The sequence below is a fragment of the Delphinus delphis genome, chromosome 9, assembly GCF_949987515.2.
Source record: "Delphinus delphis chromosome 9, mDelDel1.2, whole genome shotgun sequence".
NCBI lineage: Eukaryota > Metazoa > Chordata > Mammalia > Artiodactyla > Delphinidae > Delphinus > Delphinus delphis.
This window is the reverse complement of record NC_082691.1, coordinates 26,406,355-26,426,328: the sequence shown is the minus strand read 5'-3', so window position 1 is coordinate 26,426,328 and position 19,974 is coordinate 26,406,355. Positions and strand designations below refer to the sequence as shown.

The following is a 19,974-nucleotide window of genomic DNA, read 5'->3' as shown; positions in this document are numbered from 1 at the left end:
CATTTCTCTCTTTTCCTCTAAAAGTATAGGCTGATTTTCTCTTCTTTCTTTGTGCTTAACACCTACATTTAAGCTTAAAACCATTTAAAAACAAATACAGCATATATGTACATTCCCAATGTAATTATTCTTTTATATTCCTTAATAACAATATAAAATTGTATTTGTCATACTTATGTGACTATTTTACTATTGTTGCACATTTGTTTCAAGATTTAGATATTAAATGACATTTCTATAAATGTTATCATTAAATCCTCCACTCTACCAATACATTATTTCTTGAGTGACTGAATGAATGAAATGATTGCACTTATGCACATATTCCTAACCCTAATTCATAGGTATAGTTCACTCTGTCTCTTATTTATCATCAAATCTTTCTACTTTTCATATATCTAAATTTTGCCAGAGATAGATATAAATAGGATTTCTGGAAAAGATATGCTTACAGAAACTAATGTAATATTTTCTAAAATTATAGAAATAGGACTATAATGTTTTCATAACTGAAAATAACATAGATTCTTTAGTTTGAGTCTTCTTAATTTAAGTAGGAGAGGATATTAGAACCAACTGAGAGATTCTTTCCAAAGATGTCCTCCCTGTTGTGAGTCACTGCTTTATTGGTGGGGGTGAGGGCTCCCCAGGTGATTCTGATATGCCCCAGGCAATAAGGACCACACCTGCAGCCCAGCGTTATTTGTAAGTCAGAAAGCTGAAGCCCAAGGAACAGTGACTGGCCCTAGTCTGAGGTGTTATTAATACGACTGAGTAGAAGCAAATCTTCTGATGTCTTTACTTTCCACTATGCCTTTCCACAGTTTTTTGTAAGTATGTTCTTTGTAATAGGTTTTGTATGGAAAAAAAAAAAAAAATTCCAGGGTCACATAAGCTTGAGAACACTGGGTTAAACATGGTTTTCTTTAGTGACGCTTATTTCAGAGCTTTTGATGTTCCAATGTGCTTTGTTATTCTCTTGACAGAAGAGTAGAAGAATGTTTCCCCAAGTTATTTCAGGTTGGAGTTAACCCTTAGAGTATCTTGAGAAACTACTGTCTTTTGAAATATCCTTTGACAGATATTACTCGCCATATTACCATGTGCACACATCTATTATTCAGTAATAATAAAACAGTGTTTCTACCCTATGGAGGGTAGAAAAATTCAGACATCCATTAATATGCTTATTATTAATCCTAACTTTTTCATGAGTAGCTCTAAACAAAAATGTGTGTGCAATTTAAACTATTGATTGTAAAGCAGTGGACTTGCAGTTTTAGTGTGTATTACAATCACCTGGAGGGTTTGTTGAACTACTACTTGCTGGATCCCGCCCCCTGACGTTTCTAATTGACTAGTTTGGGGTGGGGCCTGAGAGCCTGAACTCTAAAAAGTTTCAGTGGTTGCTGATGCTGCTTCTTCAAGGACCACACTTTGAGAAACCTCTGCTTTAAAATAAATATTGAGGCTTTTCACTAATTCAGGATGTTTGCAGTTGAGAAGAAAAATGACATCATTTATTAGGTGAGACCCTCTTTACATTCTTGTTATTAATGAAAGTAGTTTGTTTTAATGATCCCTTCTCTTATTCAAGTCAATTGTGCCCAGGAACAGAGAGCCATAGAATAGAGGATGAATTTTAAAATATGTTAAAATTCACGGTTGAATCCAAGACCAAACCCCAGTTATTACTTTTATTCTTTCCTTTATTAGCAGTTGGAATGCTGGTAGATGTGTTAGGTTACGTGTTCTTTGGCGCTATGGTGCCTCTTTTTCTTAACATCTTTCTCCTTTCTTTTCTTATCCTTCATGCTGTACACACCTAACGTCTGTTTTAGAAAAGAGTATGAATTCGTGATTCCTGCGTGTAGGTATTTTGCCAAAATTTAGACTTTCAATACTACTGTTTCATTATTTTGTGTATTTAGTTAATGGGGGAGCAATTATATCTTTGTGGCTTTCACATGGATAAAAAACAGTGATCTGTCTTCAACTTTTTTTTTTTTTTTTTTTGCGGTACGCGGGCCTCTCACCGCTGTGGCTTCTCCCGTTGCGGAGCACAGGCTCCGGACGCGCAGGCTCAGCGGCCATGGCTCACGGGCCCAGCCGCTGCGCGGCACGTGGGATCTTCCCGGACCGGGGCACAAACCCGCGTCCCCTGCATATCGGCAGGCAGACTCTCAACCACTGTGCCACCAGGGAAGCCCCCCTTTTTTTTTTTAATTTTTATATTCAGCACATTAAATTGACTCATAAAAACATTCTAAAAATGTAATTTTTCCTTTTCAACAAAGTATAATAAAACATAAAACCCCCAAAAACAGAATACCTAAACCACAGTTTCCAAATATAGTCCTTCCCCTTATTATAGAGAGTATTTTCATATTTTCTTTCAACATTGTTTCATTTGAAAAATAATTTGGTCATGACCAATTAAATTGATTTCATTACATAATGAGTTGGACTTGCAGCTTTAGAAGTCATTGATTAAAAAAAAAAGCCCTGGGCTTCCCTAGTGGCGAAGTGGTTGAGAGTCCGCCTGCCGACGCAGGGGACACGGGTTTGCACCCCAGTCTGGGAAGATCCCACATGCCGCGGAGCGGCTGGGCCCGTGAGCCATGGCCGCTGAGCCTGCGCGTCCGGAGCCTGTGCTCCGCAACGGGAGAGGCCACAACAGTGAGAGGCCCGCGCACCGCAAGCAAAAAAAAAAAAAGCCCTTTTGCTAATATTTGTGTCTAAATAATCTTTCCAGTGTTGCAACTTCCTTAGGGAAACACACAGTCGCGCGCGTGTGTGTGTTTTAAAATATCTTGGGATACTGATAGGTTATCTGGTTATAGAAATTTTCAGAGCCATCTAAAAAGTTGGACACTATCACTTCTTTGTAGACTTCGTGTTGCCACATTCTACCAGCCTTCTTATGAAATTTTCTGATTGTCCATTTAAGTCTTTTCTCTTGCTTATCAGTTGCATTACTGCAGTGTGCTGTGAAAATAGTCAAACGTTGTGATTCTTTTTTCAGTTTTGTTTTGAGGAAATTACCTTGGGAATATGGGATACATTAGTCCCTAAAATGGAGTTGATAATACAGGTCTGAACTTAATAAAAAAATGTTTACTTAGGAAGGAGTTAACTATATTTGCACTGGGGGAATAAAATGTTTAACATAAGTAGGCAAAAACAATTGTTAGAGAGATGCATTTTGGATAAATGAGTGAGGTTCTTAGTATCTTGCCAGACGAGAAACTGGATAATCTTGCCAGGGTAATTCAGTGTCACAACCATAGTTCAAATAGCTCAAAATTAATCTTTAACCTGAAACTCTTGTGGGGTTTTCTTGAATCGTCATTGATTGGATCTTTTCTCCTACCTTGGGAGACAAATTGGTTGAAGTTAGGATTTGATTGTACTAAGAGTTACAATAGATCTCTTCTTTCTTAGTATTTATACTTACTTTTTTAAAACAAAAATTGATACACCTGGAATACATGTAGAAATCAAGGGAATATGACATAAAATAATCCTTCATTGCTATTATTATTATTTTTACACAAAGGTCATGTGTAGCTTTGGTTATCAAACTAAAAATAATAGAAATTTGGTAACATAAATGGTGAAATTTATTTCAAGGGGAAACTTTTAATTTGGTTGTATATAAAGGTACTTAGGCTACTCTTTAAATGTACTTTCTAATAAGTACTGGATGTGGGAAAGCTCTGGTCCTCTCAGGATGATCCCGAGTGACTCCAACGTTGAGGAAATTAGGAGAGAAGTTAGGTTATAATGTGAAAGCTAATACCTGAATGGAAATTTGTGTGTCTGATGTCATCATGGGACTATATTTTAAAATATTCTTGTAGATCTGTTTTTTAAAGACTATGCATTTGGCAAATGAAGAAGTGAATGTGAGAATACCTGTGTTAGCATAAGTTGTAATATTCTGTTTATTGTCTATTTTTTCTTTATAGCCAGAAAAGAACGATAGTGAGCCAGGCAGCCAGAGGATAAAACCTGTTTTTATCGATGATGCTAATTTTGGGCGACAAATATCCTATCAGCACGCAGCAGTCCATATTCCCACTGACATCTATGAGGGCTGTAAGTAAAAGAATGTGAACAACTCTTGGAATACCATGTTCTCATCTATCTTAAATATCTAATATTTGAAAAAAAAAAAGGAGCAACTGTGATAGTGTTTTGTTCACATGTCATTTAAGAGTCTGTGGTAAACTTTGATTTATACAAAAGGAGAAACTTGATTTTCATGAGCAATATATTGTTCATAGGCTCTCACTCTGTGAATATTTGCAGGAGAGCCTGTATCCATGGAGGTGTCCTTCTACTCTGTTGTTTAACAAATAATTCTGCCTTTCCAATTGATATCAATAACTTAAAAAATAATAGATGTATTTTTTTAAAAGTCAAAACTATGTAGCAGTAGTACAGACCCACAAACTGCTAAAGGAAGCGAGATGTACATTGTAGACTCTCTAGTTCTTATCACATCTTACTGTGTTTTACTGTCTCTCTTAATCTCTCTCTGTGTATCTCTGCCTTACTCTAGGATATAAGAAAAAGATACCACTGTCTTAGTATATTGTGGACTCAAGGTAAAAAGTGTTGGTTAAAGGAATGAATGATAGACCTAAAGAAATAGAAAAACATCAACTGGAAGACTTGATTGAGAAGGCTTCACTGTGAGGAAGGGAGGGGAATAAGTTATTTAGGAAGATACAGGGAGGAAGCTTGTGCCAGTGGTATTTCTTAGAGACACCCTATATACTAATAAGGGCAGAACCTGACAATTCTAAGTAGGAATTATTTTAAGTGCAGCCTAATCATCTATGAGGACCAGCTGTGACCCAGAAAGCAGGGTCTTTGCCCATTCACAGCTCTGGTCTTAGATGTTATCCATTTTCTAACTCGTTCCCACTTTTCCCCCTTGTACCCTGCCTTTCACATAAGTAAGTGGTAAGGAGAAAGAACCACTTGAGAATTTAAAAAGTATATTTCTTTTTTTTTTTTTTCTTTGCGGTACGCAGGCCTCTCACTGTTGTAGCCTCTCCCGTTGCGGAGCGCAGGCTCAGCGGCCATGGCTTACGGGCCCAGCCGCTCCGTGGCATGTGGGATCTTCCTGGACTGGGGCATAAACCCGTGTCCCCTGCATCGGCAGGCGGACTCTCAACCACTCCGCCACCAGGGAAGCCCTAAAAAGTATATTTCTAATAGTTCCCTTAATTAAAAAGGCTGTAAAGTGTACTGGGTATCCAGAGTGTATCCAGAACTGCCTGGATTCTGGATGCAGACAGCCTGGGTTAAATTAAATTTCAAATATAAATTTTAGCAGTATTTCCTTTGGCAAATTTATTAACTTTATGGGCTAGCATTGCTCACCCGTAAAATGGGGATAAGTTTACGAACCGAAAAGTTCATTTGAGGGTAAAAGTAAGTAAGTATGTTTGAGTTTGCATAAGAGTGCCAGGCTCGTAGTAAGCATTATGTAACTGTTTGCCGTTATTATTAATTACAGTTAAAGTTTATTTACACAAAAAGGATTAAATTCAAGGACTAATATAAAAAATTAGCCTTAATTTTTTGGATTCATTCCAAGATTGTTGTTTAAAAGGGCATTTTTAAGTACCTGTCTTATTTTTTCCATAATATAAATTTCATCTTCTGTCAAATTGTTTTATTCATTTTTTGTTTCACCTTTTATATATATATATATATTTTTTTTTGTTTGTTTGTTTTGTTTTGTTTGTTTGTTTGTGGTACGCGGGCCTCTCACTGTTGTGGCCTCTCCCGTTGCGGAGCACAGGCTCCAGACGCGCAGGCTCAGTGGCCATGGCTCACGGGCCCAGCCACTCTGTGGCATGTGGGATCTTCCCAGACCGGGGCATGAACCCGTGTCCCCTGCATCAGCAGGCAGACTCTCAACCACTGCGCCACCAGGGAAGCCCCTTTTTAATCTTTTTAAAAGTACATGTTGTTTTCATCATATCAAGTCTTTAAAGATATTAAACATATGATTTTTCTCTATAATAGAAACAATGGTGCATGTAAGTAGTTTCTGATGTTACATGAGAATTAAACGTAATCTGACTTCTTTACAACTCACCCTATTAATTCCAAGCCCTTTTAGGAATTACTGGGATGTAGGTTCAGTTTTGTTTTTCTTATTTTTTGTTTTTTACTTTGTCTATTGCATCTTTTTTCAAGAATTATTTTTGATGTTTGCAATTAAATTTTGCAACTATTATAACAACAATTAATCAGATAATACTGAGCTGTATGGTTGTGTTTCTCAGTGTTTTAAAAATTATTTCATCCATTTTATTTCCTTTCGAAATTGTTATCACCTGTTGTCGGGTATGTCAACAGGATGATAATCTTATTACTCTACAATTATATCTTTCTTTTGAACTTACTTTAGAAGAACAAAATGGCTGGATGTAGAAGTTTTGAGTCAAAACATTTTTATGTCAATCCTCTGGCTATAATGTCACTGTTATCTGATCTGTAGTACTATGTTGAACAAACTTGAGGCCAACTTGAGTGTTTTTAATTGTTAGCAAGCTTTCATGATTGTGTTTCTGTTTTGTTGCCAATAGTGATTATCCAGAAATCCTCAAACTTTCCATTAAATTCCCAAGGAAGGATATCAGAACTTTGTCCAGGGAGGGGGAGATTCCACATCCCTATCCCCACCCCCCGCCCCAGCTCTTCTTGAGTTATTTTGGCTGGTCTAATAATTGACACAAGACAGATGAAAAGATTAATTTAAAAAATTAATTAATTAATGCATGTAAGTCATAAAAATGGGACCCCCCAAAGTGTCCAGAGCAGGCCAATAATATATCATGTTCAGACAAAGAAACAACTATTTGAAGAGATATAACAAAACAAGGGGGCTTGTGTTTGGGGTAGCAGACTAATGAAGTAACAAACTTTGTCTATACAGCTTGCTTAGCCTTGAATTCCCTAACTTTGGTGATAGGGATGCTTTCTATCCTCCTGGTATCACATGGGAGATTTATTTCCCACTTTTAGGGGGAAAAAGGGGCATCAGAGTTTTTCTTTTTTATCATTTATTTTCCATTGGTTGTTTCTCACATAACTTTATTCAAAATAATCAATATGCCATTGAGGTGCATTTTGGGGTGGATTGCCCTGGGCCCCAACAACCTCACAACACTTAAAAACAGATTTCTTTCTCTTTCTACAAACCATGTACCACAGTAGCAGAAATTTTAATAGTGCATGCGTATTTAAGATAGAAGATGAAAGTCTCCAACTGTAACACCTAATCATTACTAACAGTTTGGGGTACAGTCCTATAAAATATATATTCAAATGTGAACACTTACTAATGAAATAACCCAAATGGGATTTTTCATATTGCTTTTCAACTTGCTTCCTCCTTCCCCCACCCACCTCACTTATAGTAGAGACTTTCTGTTTTGTCGTTGTTGAACTATTAAAAAGCTGAAAATAGAGAGGAGAAAGGTATCTCTTCAGGAGTAGGTTACCCAGGAATATCAAAACAAAATAACTTTGCTTAATTTTTCAATGGGCTGATGTTTAAGAAATCAGTGAAAAATGCACTTTTTCCCTAGATTATTAGAACCTAAAATAATAAGAACCTAATTCACCAGTCTAGTAAATTATAATATCTCATTTATTTAAATAACTTTGCTCAATAATTTTGAAGAAGGAGAAATTGAAGCTGTGTCTTTAATGAAAGGCCACATCATTGGTAAGAAATGGGGTCAAATTTCATATAAATTCTAATGCTAAACTTTATACTTTTAAGTACTACAATAGATAAAATTTCTTTTTTCTTAACATCTTTATTGGAGTATAATTGCTTTACAATGGTGTGTTAGTTTCTGCTTTATAACAAAGTGAATCAGTTATACATATACATATGTCCCCATATCTCTTCCCTCTTGAGTCTCCCTCCCACCCTCCCTATCCCACCCCTCTAGGTGGTCACAAAGCACCGAGCTGATCTCCCTGTACTATGCGGCTGCTTCCCACTAGCTATCTGTTTTACATTTGGTAGTGTATATATGTCCATGCCACTCTCTCACTTTGTCACAGCTTACCCTTCCGCCTCCCCGTGTCCTCAAGTTCATTCTCTAGTAGGTCTGTGTCTTTATTCCCATCTTGCCCTAGGTTCTTCATGACCATTTTTTTCTTTTTTAGATTCCATATATATGGGTTAGCATATGGTATTTGTTTTTCTCTTTCTGACATACTTCACTCTGTGTGACAGTCTCTAGGTCCATCCACCTCACTACAGATAACTCAATTTCGTTTCTTTTTATGGCTGAGTAATATTCCATTGTATATATGTGCCACACCTTCTTTCTCCATTCATCTGTTGATAGACACTTAGGTTGCTTCCATGTCCTGGCTACTGTAAATAGAGCTGCAGTGAACATTGTGGTACATGACTCTTTTTGAACTATGGTTTTCTTAGGGTATATGCCCAGTATTGGGATTGCTGGGTCATAAGGTAGTACTATTTTGAGTTTTTTGAGGAACCTCCATACTGTTCTCCATAGTGGCTGTATCGATTTACATTCCCACCAACAGTGCAAGAGGGTTCCCTTTTCTCCACACCCTCTCCAGCATTTACTGTTTCTAGATTTTTTGATGATGGCCATTCTGACCGGTGTGAGATGATATCTCATTCTCGTTTTGATTTGCATTTCTCTAGTGATTAATGATGTTGAGCATTCTTTCATGTGTTTGTTGGCAATCTGTATATCTTCTTTGGAGAAACGTCTATTTAGGTCTTCTGCCCATTTTGGGATTGGGTTGTTTGTTTTATTGTTATTGAGCTGCATGAGCTGCTTATAAATTTTGGAGATTAATCCTGTGTCAGTTGCTTCATTTGCAAATATTTGATCCCATTCTGAGGATTGTCTTTTGCTCCTGTTTATGGTTTCCTTTGCTGTGCAAAAGCTTTGAAGTTTCATTAGGTCCCATTTGTTTATTTTTGTTTTTATTTCCATTTCTCTAGGAGGTGGGTCAAAAAGGATCTTGCTGTGATTTATGTCATACAGTGTTCTGCCTATGTTTTCCTCTAAGAGTTTGATAGTGTCTGGCCTTACATTTAGGTCTTTAATCCATTTGGAGTTTATTTTTGTGTATGGTGTTAGGGAGTGTTCTAATTTCATTCTTCTACATGTAGCTGTCCAGTTTTCCCAGCACCACTTATTGAAGAGGCTGTCTTTTCTCCAGTGTATATTCTTGCCTCCTTTATCAAAGATAAGGTGACCATATGTGCGTGGATTTATCTCTGGGCTTTCTATCCTGTTCCACAGATCTATATTTCTGTTTTTGTGCCAGTACCATACTGTCTTGATTACTGTGCTTTGTAGTATAGTCTGAAGTCAGGGAGCCTGATTCCTCTAGCTTCGTTTTTCGTTCTCAAGATTGATTTGGCTATTTGGGGTCTTTTGTGTTTCCATACAAATTGTGAAATTTTTTGTTCTAGTTCTGTGAAAAATGCCAGTGGTAGTTTGATAGGGATTGCATTGAATCTGTAGATTGCTTTGGGTAGTAGAGTCATTTTCACAATGTTGATTCTTCCAATCCAAGAACATGGTATATCTCTCCATCTGTTTGTATCATCTTTAATTTCTTTCATCAGTGTCTTATAATTTTCTGCATACAGATCTTTTGTCTCCCTAGATAGGTTTACTCCTAGATACTTTATTCTTTTTGTTGCAGTGGTAAATGGGAGGGTTTTCTTAATTTCTCATTCAGATTTTTCATCATTAGTGTGTAGGAATGCCAGAGATTTCTGTGCATTAATTTTGTATCCTGCTACGTTACCAAATTCATTGATTAGCTCTAGTAGTTTTCTGGTAGCATCTTTAGGATTCTCTATGTATAGTATCTTGTCATCTGCAAACAGTGACAGCTTTACTTCTTCTTTTCTGATTTGGATTCTTTTATTTCTTTTTCTCCTCTGATTGCTGTGGATAAAACTTCCAAAACTATGTTGAATAATAGTTGTGAGAGTGGGCAACCTTGTCTTGTTCTTGATCTTCGTAGAAATGCTTTCAGTTTTTCACCCTGAGGATGATGTTGGTTGTGGGTTTGTCATATACGGCCTTTATTATGTAGAGAAAAGTTCCCTCTATGCCTACTTTCTGGAGGGTTTTTATCATAAATGGGTGTTGAATTTTGTCGAAAGCTTTCTCTGCATCTATTGAGATGATCATATGGTTTTTCTCATTCAATTTTTTAATATGGTGGATCACATTGATTGATTTGCGTATATTGAAGAATCCTTGCATTCCTGAGATAAACCCCAGTTGATCATGGTGTATGATCCTTTTAATGTGCTGTTGGATTCTGTTTGCTAGTACTTTGTTGAGGATTTTTGCATCTGTGTTCATCAGTGATATTGGCCTGTAGTTTTCTTTCTTTGTGACATCCTTGTCTGGTTTTGGTATCAAGGTGATGGTGGCCTTGTAGAATGAGTTTGGGAGTGTTCCTCCCTCTGCTATATTTTGGAAGAGTTTGAGAAGGATAGATGTTAGCTCTTCTCTAAATGTTTGATAGAATTCGCCTGTGAAGCCATCTGGTCCTGGGCTTTTGTTTGTTGGAAGATTTTTAATCACAGTTTCAAGTTCAGAGCTTGTGACTGGTCTGTTCATATTTTCTATTTCTTCCTGGTTCAGTCTTGGAAGGTTGTGCATTTCTAAGAATTTGTCCATTTCTTCCAGGTTGTCCATTTTATTGGCATAGAGTTGCTTGTAGTAATCTGTCATGATCCTTTGTGTTTCTGCAGTGTCAGTTGTTACTTCTCCTTTTTCGTTTCTAATTCTGTTGATTTGAGTCTTCTCCCTCATTTTCTTGATGAGTCTGGCTAATGATTTATCAATTATTTTTATTTTCTCAAAGAACCATCTTTTAGTTTTATTGATCTTTGCTATCGTTTCCTTCGTTTCTTTTTCATTTATTTCTGATCTGATTTTCATGATTTCTTTCCTTCTGCTAACTTCGGGGTTTTTTTATTTTTCTTTAATTGCTTTAGGTGCAAGGTTAGGTTGTTTATTCGAGGTGTTTCCTGTTTCTTAAGGTAGGATTGTATTGCTATAAACTTCCCTCTTAGAACTGCTTTTGCTACATCCCATAGGTTTTGGGTTGTCGTATTTTCATTGTCATTTGTTTCTAGATATGTTTTGATTTGTCTTTGATTTCTTCAGTGATCTCTTGGTTATTAAGTAGTGTATTGTTTAGCCTCCATGTGGTTGTATTTTTTACATATTTTTTCCTATAATTGATATCTAGTCTCAAAACATTGTGGTCGGAAAAGATACGTGATACAATTTCAATTTTATTAAATTTACCCAGGCTTGATTTGTGAGCCAAGATATAAGCTATCCTGGAGAATGTTCCATGAGCACTTGAGAAAAATGTGTATTCTGTTGTTTTTGGATAGAATGTCCTATAAATATCAATTAACTCTATCTTGTTTAATGTGTTATTTAAAGCTTGTGTTTCCTTATTTATTTTCATTTTGAATGATCTGTCCTTTAGTGAAAGTGAGGTGTTAACATCCCCTACTATGATTGTGTTACTGTCGATTTCCCCTTTTATGGCTGTTACTATTTGCCTTGTGTATTGAGGTGCTCCTATGTTGGGTGCAGAAATATTTCCATTGTTATATCTTCTTGGATTGATCCTTTGATCATTATGTAATGTCCTTCTTTGTCTCTTGTAATAGTCTTTGTTTTATAGTCTTTTTTGTCTGATATGAGAATTGCTACTCCAGCTTTCTTTTGATTTCCATTTGCATGGAATATCTTTTTCCATCCCCTAACTTGCAGTCTGTATGTGTCCCTAGGTCTGAAGTGGGTCTCTTGTATTCAGCATATATATGGGTCTTGGTTTTTTATCCATTCAGCCAGTCTATGTATTTCGGTTGGAGCATTTAAACCATTTACATTTAAGGTAATTATCGATATGTATGTTCCTATTCCCATTTTCTTAATTGTTTTGAGTTTGTTATTGTAGGTGTTTTCCTTCTCTTGTGTTTCCTGCCTAGAGAAGTTCTTTTAGCATTTGTTGTAAAGCTGGTTTGGTCATACTGAATTCTCTTAGCTTTTGCTTGTCTGTAAAGGTTTTAATTTCTCTGTCAAATCTGAAAGAGATCCTTGCTGGGTAGAGTAATCTTGGTTGCAGGTTTTTCTCCTTCATCACTTTAAATATGTCCTGCCAGTCCCTTCTGGCTTGCAGAGTTTCTGCTGAAAGATCAGCTGTTAACCTTATGGGATTCCCTTGTGTGTTATTTGTTGCTTTTCCCTTGCTGCTTTTAATATGTTTCCTTTGTATTTAATTTTTGATAGTTTGATTAATATGTGTCTTGGTGTATTTCTCCTTGGATTTATCCTGTATGGGACTCTCTGTATTTCCTGAACTTGAATAACTATTTCCTTTCCCATATTAGGGAAGTTTTCAACTATAATCTCTTCAAATATTTTCTCAGTCCCTTTCTTTTTCTCTTCTTCTTGTGGGACCCCTGTAATTCGAATGTTTATGCATTTAATGTTGTCCCAGAGGTCTCTGAGACTGTTCTCAATTCTTTTCATTCTTTTTTCTTTATTCTGCTCTGCATTAGTTATTTCCACTATTTTATCTTTCAGGTCACTTATCTGTTCTTCTGCCTTAGTTATTCTTCTATTGATCCCTTCTAGAGAATTTTAAATTTCATTTATTGTGTGTTCATCACTGTTTGTTTGCTCTTTAGTTCTTATATGTCCTTGTTAAACTTTTCTTGTATTTTCTCCATTCTATTTCCAAGATTTTGGATCATCTTTACTATCATTATTCTGAATTCTTTTTCAGGTAGACTGCCTATTTCCTCTTCATTTGTCAGATCTGGTGGGTTTTTGCCTTGCTCCTTCATCTGCTGTTTGTTTCTCTGTCTTCTCATTTTGCTTAACTTACTGTGTTTGGGGTCTCCTCTTTGCAGGCTGCAGGTATGTAGTTCCCATTGTTTTTGGTGTCTGTCCCCAATGGCTAAGGTTGGTTCAGTGGATTGTGTAGGCTTCATGGTGGAGGGGACTAGTGCCTGTATTCTGGTGGATGAGGCTGGATCTTATCTTTCTGGTGGGCAGGTCCACGTCTGGTGGTGTGTTTTGGGGTGTCTGTTGCCTTATTATGATTTTAGGCAGCCTCTGTGCTAATGGATGGAGTTGTGTTCCTGTCTTGCTAGTTGTTAAGCATAGGGTGTCCAGCACTGTAGCTTGCTGGTCGTTGAGTGTAGCTGGGTCTTTGCATTGAGGTGGAGATCTCTGGGAAATTTTCGCTGTTTGATATTACGTGGAGCTGGGAGGTCTCTTGTGGACCAGTGTCCTGAACTTGGCTCTCCCACCTCAGAGGCACAGCCGTTATGCCTGGCTGGAGCACCAAGAGCCTGTCATCCACATGGCTCAGAATAAAAGGGAGAAAAAAAAGAAAAAGAAGGTAATAAAATAAAACAGTTATTAAAATAAAAAATTATTTAAAACTTTTTTAAAAAGAGAACAACCCAACCAAAAAACAAATCCACCAATGATAACAAGTGCTAAAAAGTATACTAAAAAACAACAACAACAAAAAACGGACAGACAGAACTCTAGGACAAACGGTAAAAGCAAAGCTATAGAGACAAAATCACACACAGATGCATGTACATACACACTCACAAAAAGAGAAAAAGGGAAAAATATATATATTTCGTTGCTCCAAAAGTCCACCTCCTCAATTTGGGATGATTCGTTGTCTATTTAGGTATTGCACAGATGCAGGGCACATCAAGTTGCCTGTGGAGATTTAATCCGCTGCTTCTGAGGCTGCTGGGAGGGATTTCCCTTTCTCTTTGTTTGCACTGCTCCTAGGGGCTCAGCTTTGGATTTGGCCCCGCCTCTGCGTGTAGGTCGCCTGAGGGCGTCTGTTCTTCACTGGGACAGGAGGGGTTAAAGGAGCAGCTGATTCGGGGGCTCTGGCTCATTCAGGCCGGGGCGGGGTGGGGGGGGAGGAAGGGGGACGGAGTGCGGGGCGAGCCCGCTTCGGTAGAGGCCGGTGTGACGTTGCACCAGCCTGAGGCGCGCTGTGTGTTCTCCCGGGGAAGTTGTCCCTGAATCAGTGGACGCTGGCAGTGGCCGGCTGCACAGGCTCCTGGGAGAGGAGGTGTGGATAGTGACCTGTGCTCGCACACAGGCTTCTTGGTGGCGGCAGCAGCAGCCTTAGCGTCTCATGCCCGTCTCTGGGGTCCGCGCTGATAGCCGTGGCTCGCTCCCGTCTCTGGAGTTCCTTTCAGCGGCGCTCTTAATCCCCTCTCCTAGCGCACCAGGGAACAAAGAGGAAAGAAAAAGTCTCTTGCCTCTTCGGCAGATCCAGACTTTTCCCCGGACTCCCTCCCGGCTAGCCGTGGCGCACTAACCCCCTGCAGGCTGTGTGCACGCTGCCAACCCCAGTCCTCTCCCTGCGATCCGACTGTATGCCGAGCCTCAGCTCCCAGACCCGCCCGCCCCGGCGGGTGAGCAGACAAGCCTGTCGGGCTGGTGAGTGCCGGTCGGCACCGATCCTCTCTGCGGGAATCTCTCCGCTTTGCCCTCCGCACCCCTGTGGCTGTGCTCTCCTCCGTGGCTCCGAATCTTCCCCCTCCGCCACCCGCAGTCTCCGCTTGCGAAGGGCCTTCCTAGTGTGTGGACACCTTTCCTCCTTCACAGCTCCCTCCCACTGGTGCAGATCCTGTCCCTATTCTTTTGTCTCTGTTTATTCTTTTTTCTTTTGCCCTACCCAGGTACGTGGGGAGTTTCTTGCCTTTTGGGAGGTCTGAGGTCTTCTGCCAGCGTTTTCAGTAGGTGTTCTGTAGGAGTTGTTCCACATGTAGGTGTATTTTTGATGTATTTGTGGGGACGAAGGTGATCTCCACATCTTACTCCTCTGCCATCTTCAAGCTCCTCCTCAGTTAAAATTTCTGATATTTTACTTTTGAGTTAATTTTGACTCAGGTATATTCCTTGGGAGCCAGGATTGTGCACAGGAGTTAGTAAGATACGTACTTTGTATGAGAATCTTCAGTTTCTTATTTCTTTTGCTCTTTTGTTTTTTCTCATTGAAATCATGTTCATGAAAGTCTTCATCTATTTTATGCTGGAACAGACATAAAATATGGCACATAAAGTAAATCCGAACATGTTTTTTTCAGATTGGTATCACATAGTATACACATCTTTTTTCCAGTATCCTACAGAAGAGTCTTGACTTGGTGTAAATGTTTTTCTTTCTAATTTAGAATAAACTGTGAATATTTACAAAGGATGATTTTAATAGTCTCAGAGAATAAAAAGTATTACTTTGATTACTTTGAAAGTCAATAAGATAAAATATTGATATAGATGTTTTCAGAAGTTGTAAGACACTTTGGTATGTGGCATAATTTTAAAAAACAAAGGAAAAGAAGCTCTGTCTTTGGATTATTTATTTAGTCCCATTTATGTTAATATTCGCTTCTCCTTCCTTGCTGAGATCTCATCCATAAGCCTCTGACCTTGCCTGGCCTGTGCTACTTTAAAATTCATATCCAGTGTTACGGGCTGTGTGGGCAAATGACACAGGAGTAAAATCAGAAATGTCAACAAGATCTTGAAAAGTTAATAATTACTGGCTTTTTTCATGCAGCTCATCAGAACATATCAGATATCCAGGATCATTCTAGGTTTCTGAATTTAATAAATGGGAAAGCATACTCTAATTGAAGGCATAACTGAAGGAAACAGCCTCTTCTTTTACTCAGTTTGTGTCTCTGAATTCTCATAAGATACTTTGTGTTCTAATTTTACAAAGGTGATTACTTTCGAAAGAGTCTTGAATTCAAATGTGATTATTTTTTCTCCATGATGTATTTAAAATTTTCAAATAGTATATTTAATTAAAATCCTATCTGAAAGTTTCTACTTTTGAGGATTTCACTGGTCGGTACTTTTATTTCAGAGGGCACCCAAACTACACTTAATGTTCAGATCTAATTTATCTGCTTAAGAGTATAAAAAGACGAGCAATGAACTCAGTAAAAATGGCTGAATATTCCGACTTAATTTGTTTTAATCACAGAACTTTATTAATTTGTTATGTCTTCATGGAATGTCTTCATAGAATTTTCTTGTCATTTGTCATTAGTAATTTATGTTGATATTTATTTGTAGAATTATTATAGTTATATAAGAATATGCTAAGAGAAAATAATAAGGAACCTCAACTTGCATAACTTTCAGGTACTAGATACTTTTGTCCTTACACTTACCTTGTAATGTAAGCAAGGCAATTTATAATTTCTATTTTAGAAATTTTAAAATGAACATACTTCTATCACAAAGGTACATTGATTTTACTGAAAGAAGACAGGAGAATTTTCAGGAGTTGTATTAATATCCTTGGAGGTCTCATATGCCTTAACAAAAATACTTGCTTTTTATAAATTGAACTGTCTATAATACTGTGATATAATTTATCATTTTTTAAATTGAGGTATAGTTAATGTACAATATTATATACAGTATGGTGTACAGTATAGTGATTCACAATTTTTAAAGGTTATACTCCATTTATAGTTATAAAATATTGCCTATATTCCCTGTGGTGTATAATATATCCTTGTAGCTTATTTATTTTATAAATAGTAGTTTCTATCCCTTAATCCCCTACCCGTCTTTCCTCTCTCAATGTTCGTTTGTTTTATTACAGAAAATATAGCTACTGTACCTCAAATGATGTTAGTATAGAAATTATAGAGGAAAAAGCTTCTTGGCCTTTACTGATTGATTATGTTATAATCTTTCATAAGCAATTAATCTGTTTCAAGACATGGCCAATATTGTATTAGAGAGTGTTAATAGTTTACGTTTACTGTTTTAAAAAACAGTTTATAATAGGAATATAGCACTGAACAAATAGATAAAAACCCCTGTATTCATGGAGCTTACATTCTGATGGAAATAGGGCATAAAATAAAAAAATAAACAGTTAAAATAATGGGATATATTGTAGCATAAAAAATGTTTGAGATAAAATTAAAATAGGGGGCTTCCCTGGTGGCGCAGTGGTTGAGGGTCCGCTTGCTGATGCAGGGGACACGGGTTCGTGCCCCAGTCCGGGAAGATCCCACATGCCGCGGAGCAGCTAGGCCCGTGAGCCATGGCCGCTGAGCCTGTGCGTCCAGAGCCTGTGCTCCGCAACAGGAAAGGCCACAACAGTGAGAGGCCCGAGTACCGCTAAATAAATAAATAAATAAATAAAATAAAATAGGGAAGTGTTGTGGGTAGTTTCTGGGTTAGGAGTTGGGGAGTTGATATTCAAAATATGTGGATAAGGAAGGCTTTGTGGATAAGGCAGCATTATGGCAAAAGTCTATAGTTGGTGAGCATGAGAGTCATGAAATCATTGAGCAAGAAGGTTGCAGGCAGAGGTAACCGAAAGTACCAAGATCCTGAGCCTGGAGCATAGTGGGTGCATAAAGAACAGGAAGGCCGTGTGGGCAGAGCTGAGGGAGCAGCTGAGGGTAGCAGCAGAGGCCTTCTTTTGTACAGCCTTGTGGATAATTACAGTTGATTTTTATTTTGAGATTGTCTAAGTCAATTTGGGCTGCTGTAACAAAATACCATAGACAGGGTGGCTTAAACAACAGATATTTAATTTTACAGTTCTGGACCCTGGGAAGTCCAAGATTAAGGTTTTGGGAAGATTTGACTCCTGGTGAGGTCTCTCTTCCTGTTTTGCAGATGGCTGCCATCTTGCTATGTACTCACATGACCTCTTCTTTGTACACATGCAGAGGGAGTGAAATCTGATATTTTCCCCTCTTTTTATATGGATAGCAATCCGATTATGAAGGCAGGACACTAATTCCAGTACTGAGGTGCTACCCTCATGACCTCATCTGTGCCTAATTACCTTCCAAAGTCCCCATTTCCTAATACCATCACATTGGGGGTTAGGGGTTCAAAATAGGAATTTTGTGAAAACTCAAACATTAAGTCCATAACAGAGATGGAAGGGGACTTTGTTTTTTTGAAGGGGAATTACATAATCGGCCTTACTTTCATTAAAAATTAGATACTGGATACTTTGTTGAGAACAGACAAAAAGGTAAGAATGCCGGAATGGGGCCTTGGATCAAGGTTGTAGGCCAGGGAAGTATTCCTATTAAAATGTGTAAATCTAGTATATTTTTGAGGTCTAGATTCTTCCTTTAATTTTATATGATGAAGACGTTCTGTTCAGTTGACTTAATTATCTGAAAGTACTGTGACATAAAATTTAATCCTCAAGCTTTATAAAAGCACTTTTAATTGACAGCTAATGAGCTAAGATAAAATTACTGAGATCTTTAAAAAGTAGTGAATCAATTCAAACTGCAGTTCGGTAGAATACCAAAAGGGTCTCTGTCTTTCTCTACAACTTTTAAATTTTCTTTTCAAATTAAAGGAATTTCATGCAAGTTAGTTTCCTTCTGATCATTCAGTGATACAAGGAACAGGGGGTAGTAAACCTAGAGGAAAATAGAGGGAAAATATGCAGAGAAATTTCTTAATTTTTCCTGTTTACATAAGTCCTTACACATTGGTGCAAATTGTTGAGCTCCTTTTTTGGGCGTGCCTGGCATATTTCCTGTGATAGACTTCTGGTTTGGGATTTACATCTCAGTATGTACATTGTAGTGTTTTAGCTGTTGTTTTTTATACAAAACAAATAATCTTGAGTTAATGCCATGCTCTGTTTCTTTGAAGTAAAAATATTAATTGGGTTGTTCCACTTACCAGAATCTTGGTTGAAATAACATGTTTTCCTGCTGAACATCTTACGATTTTTAAGATTGCTTTTCACATAAATGCAACATTAAAATGCTTTTTTCTCACTGTAAAGGAAACACATGATGATTTTATGAAATACAAACTAGTGTGAAGGAAAAAAATCTTGATACTATACATGTGTGTATGTTCATTCAATATATTAATAGCAAGTATATACCAAACTAAACAAATATACAAATACTGAAACACTACAAAGTTTATACCTGACCTTTTAACTAACCAGGAAGCTTTATCATATATTTAATAACACCTTTTGAGAATAATATTTTAATATTTTATATTCCAAACTAATTTACATTGTTACCATTTTATCATGGTAAATAAATAAATCTCTGCATTTCTCATTATCACCTTAAGATATAAAATACAGAAACTGGTATTAAAAGGTCGAAGCTATTGATAAATTTCCTTATCTTGTAGGTTAGTACCAATTTAGATCATACCTTCAATGAATTAGTGCCTTTCTAACTCCACCTTTGTCAGCACCAATATTATAATGTTTTATCGATTGTGTAGATTATTGATAATATGTTGGAATAGTTTACTGGTAATTTTTTTTGCAGCTTTAATATCATACGTTTCTTTTTTCTGCCCTGGGTTCCGATGCTGTGTGAAATAAAGTACTAGGGCACTATGAAAAGTAGCATCAGTTTGTCTAAGGGATGATAGCAAACTCCTTTAGAAATTACCCTGATTTTCCTGCATGCCAGATCTTTCACAACATATATTGTAGAGTTTTCACGTTTACCTCAATAGCCTGAATTTAATAATTATGTTTAATTGAACTTTAATAAATAAGCAAATTTAAAATTTCAAAATAGCCAATGTGTCAAAGTATACTTTAGCAATAAAATCACAAGCTTTAAAAAATTGTCATGGCTGTTGAAAATGAGAGAAAAATATTAAAAGTAAGAAGTATAACTCCAGATAAAATGAAGATTAAAATCATAAAAGGGCATTTGTACAGTTTTACAATGAAGTATTATAATGTGTAAGAAGAGTGGATGGTTTATTATAAAATATAAATAATCAAATCAACTTAATGTTAGGTCAGTAATCATAGAATAAATTGGAAACATATTTATAT

The 19,974-nt window shown here is 37.1% G+C and overlaps 1 protein-coding gene across 2 annotated transcripts in view; it reads left to right on the top strand.

Annotated features, from left to right (window-relative positions):
• Positions 1-19,974, top strand: part of CACNA2D1 (calcium voltage-gated channel auxiliary subunit alpha2delta 1) — a 515,294-nt gene that overhangs the window by 324,490 nt on the left and 170,830 nt on the right. For both annotated transcript variants that reach the window (XM_060020340.1, XM_060020339.1), the window contains exon 6: positions 3,972-4,101. In XM_060020340.1, coding sequence (XP_059876323.1) covers positions 3,972-4,101 — 130 coding nt within the window. The remainder of the gene's footprint in view (positions 1-3,971; positions 4,102-19,974) is intronic.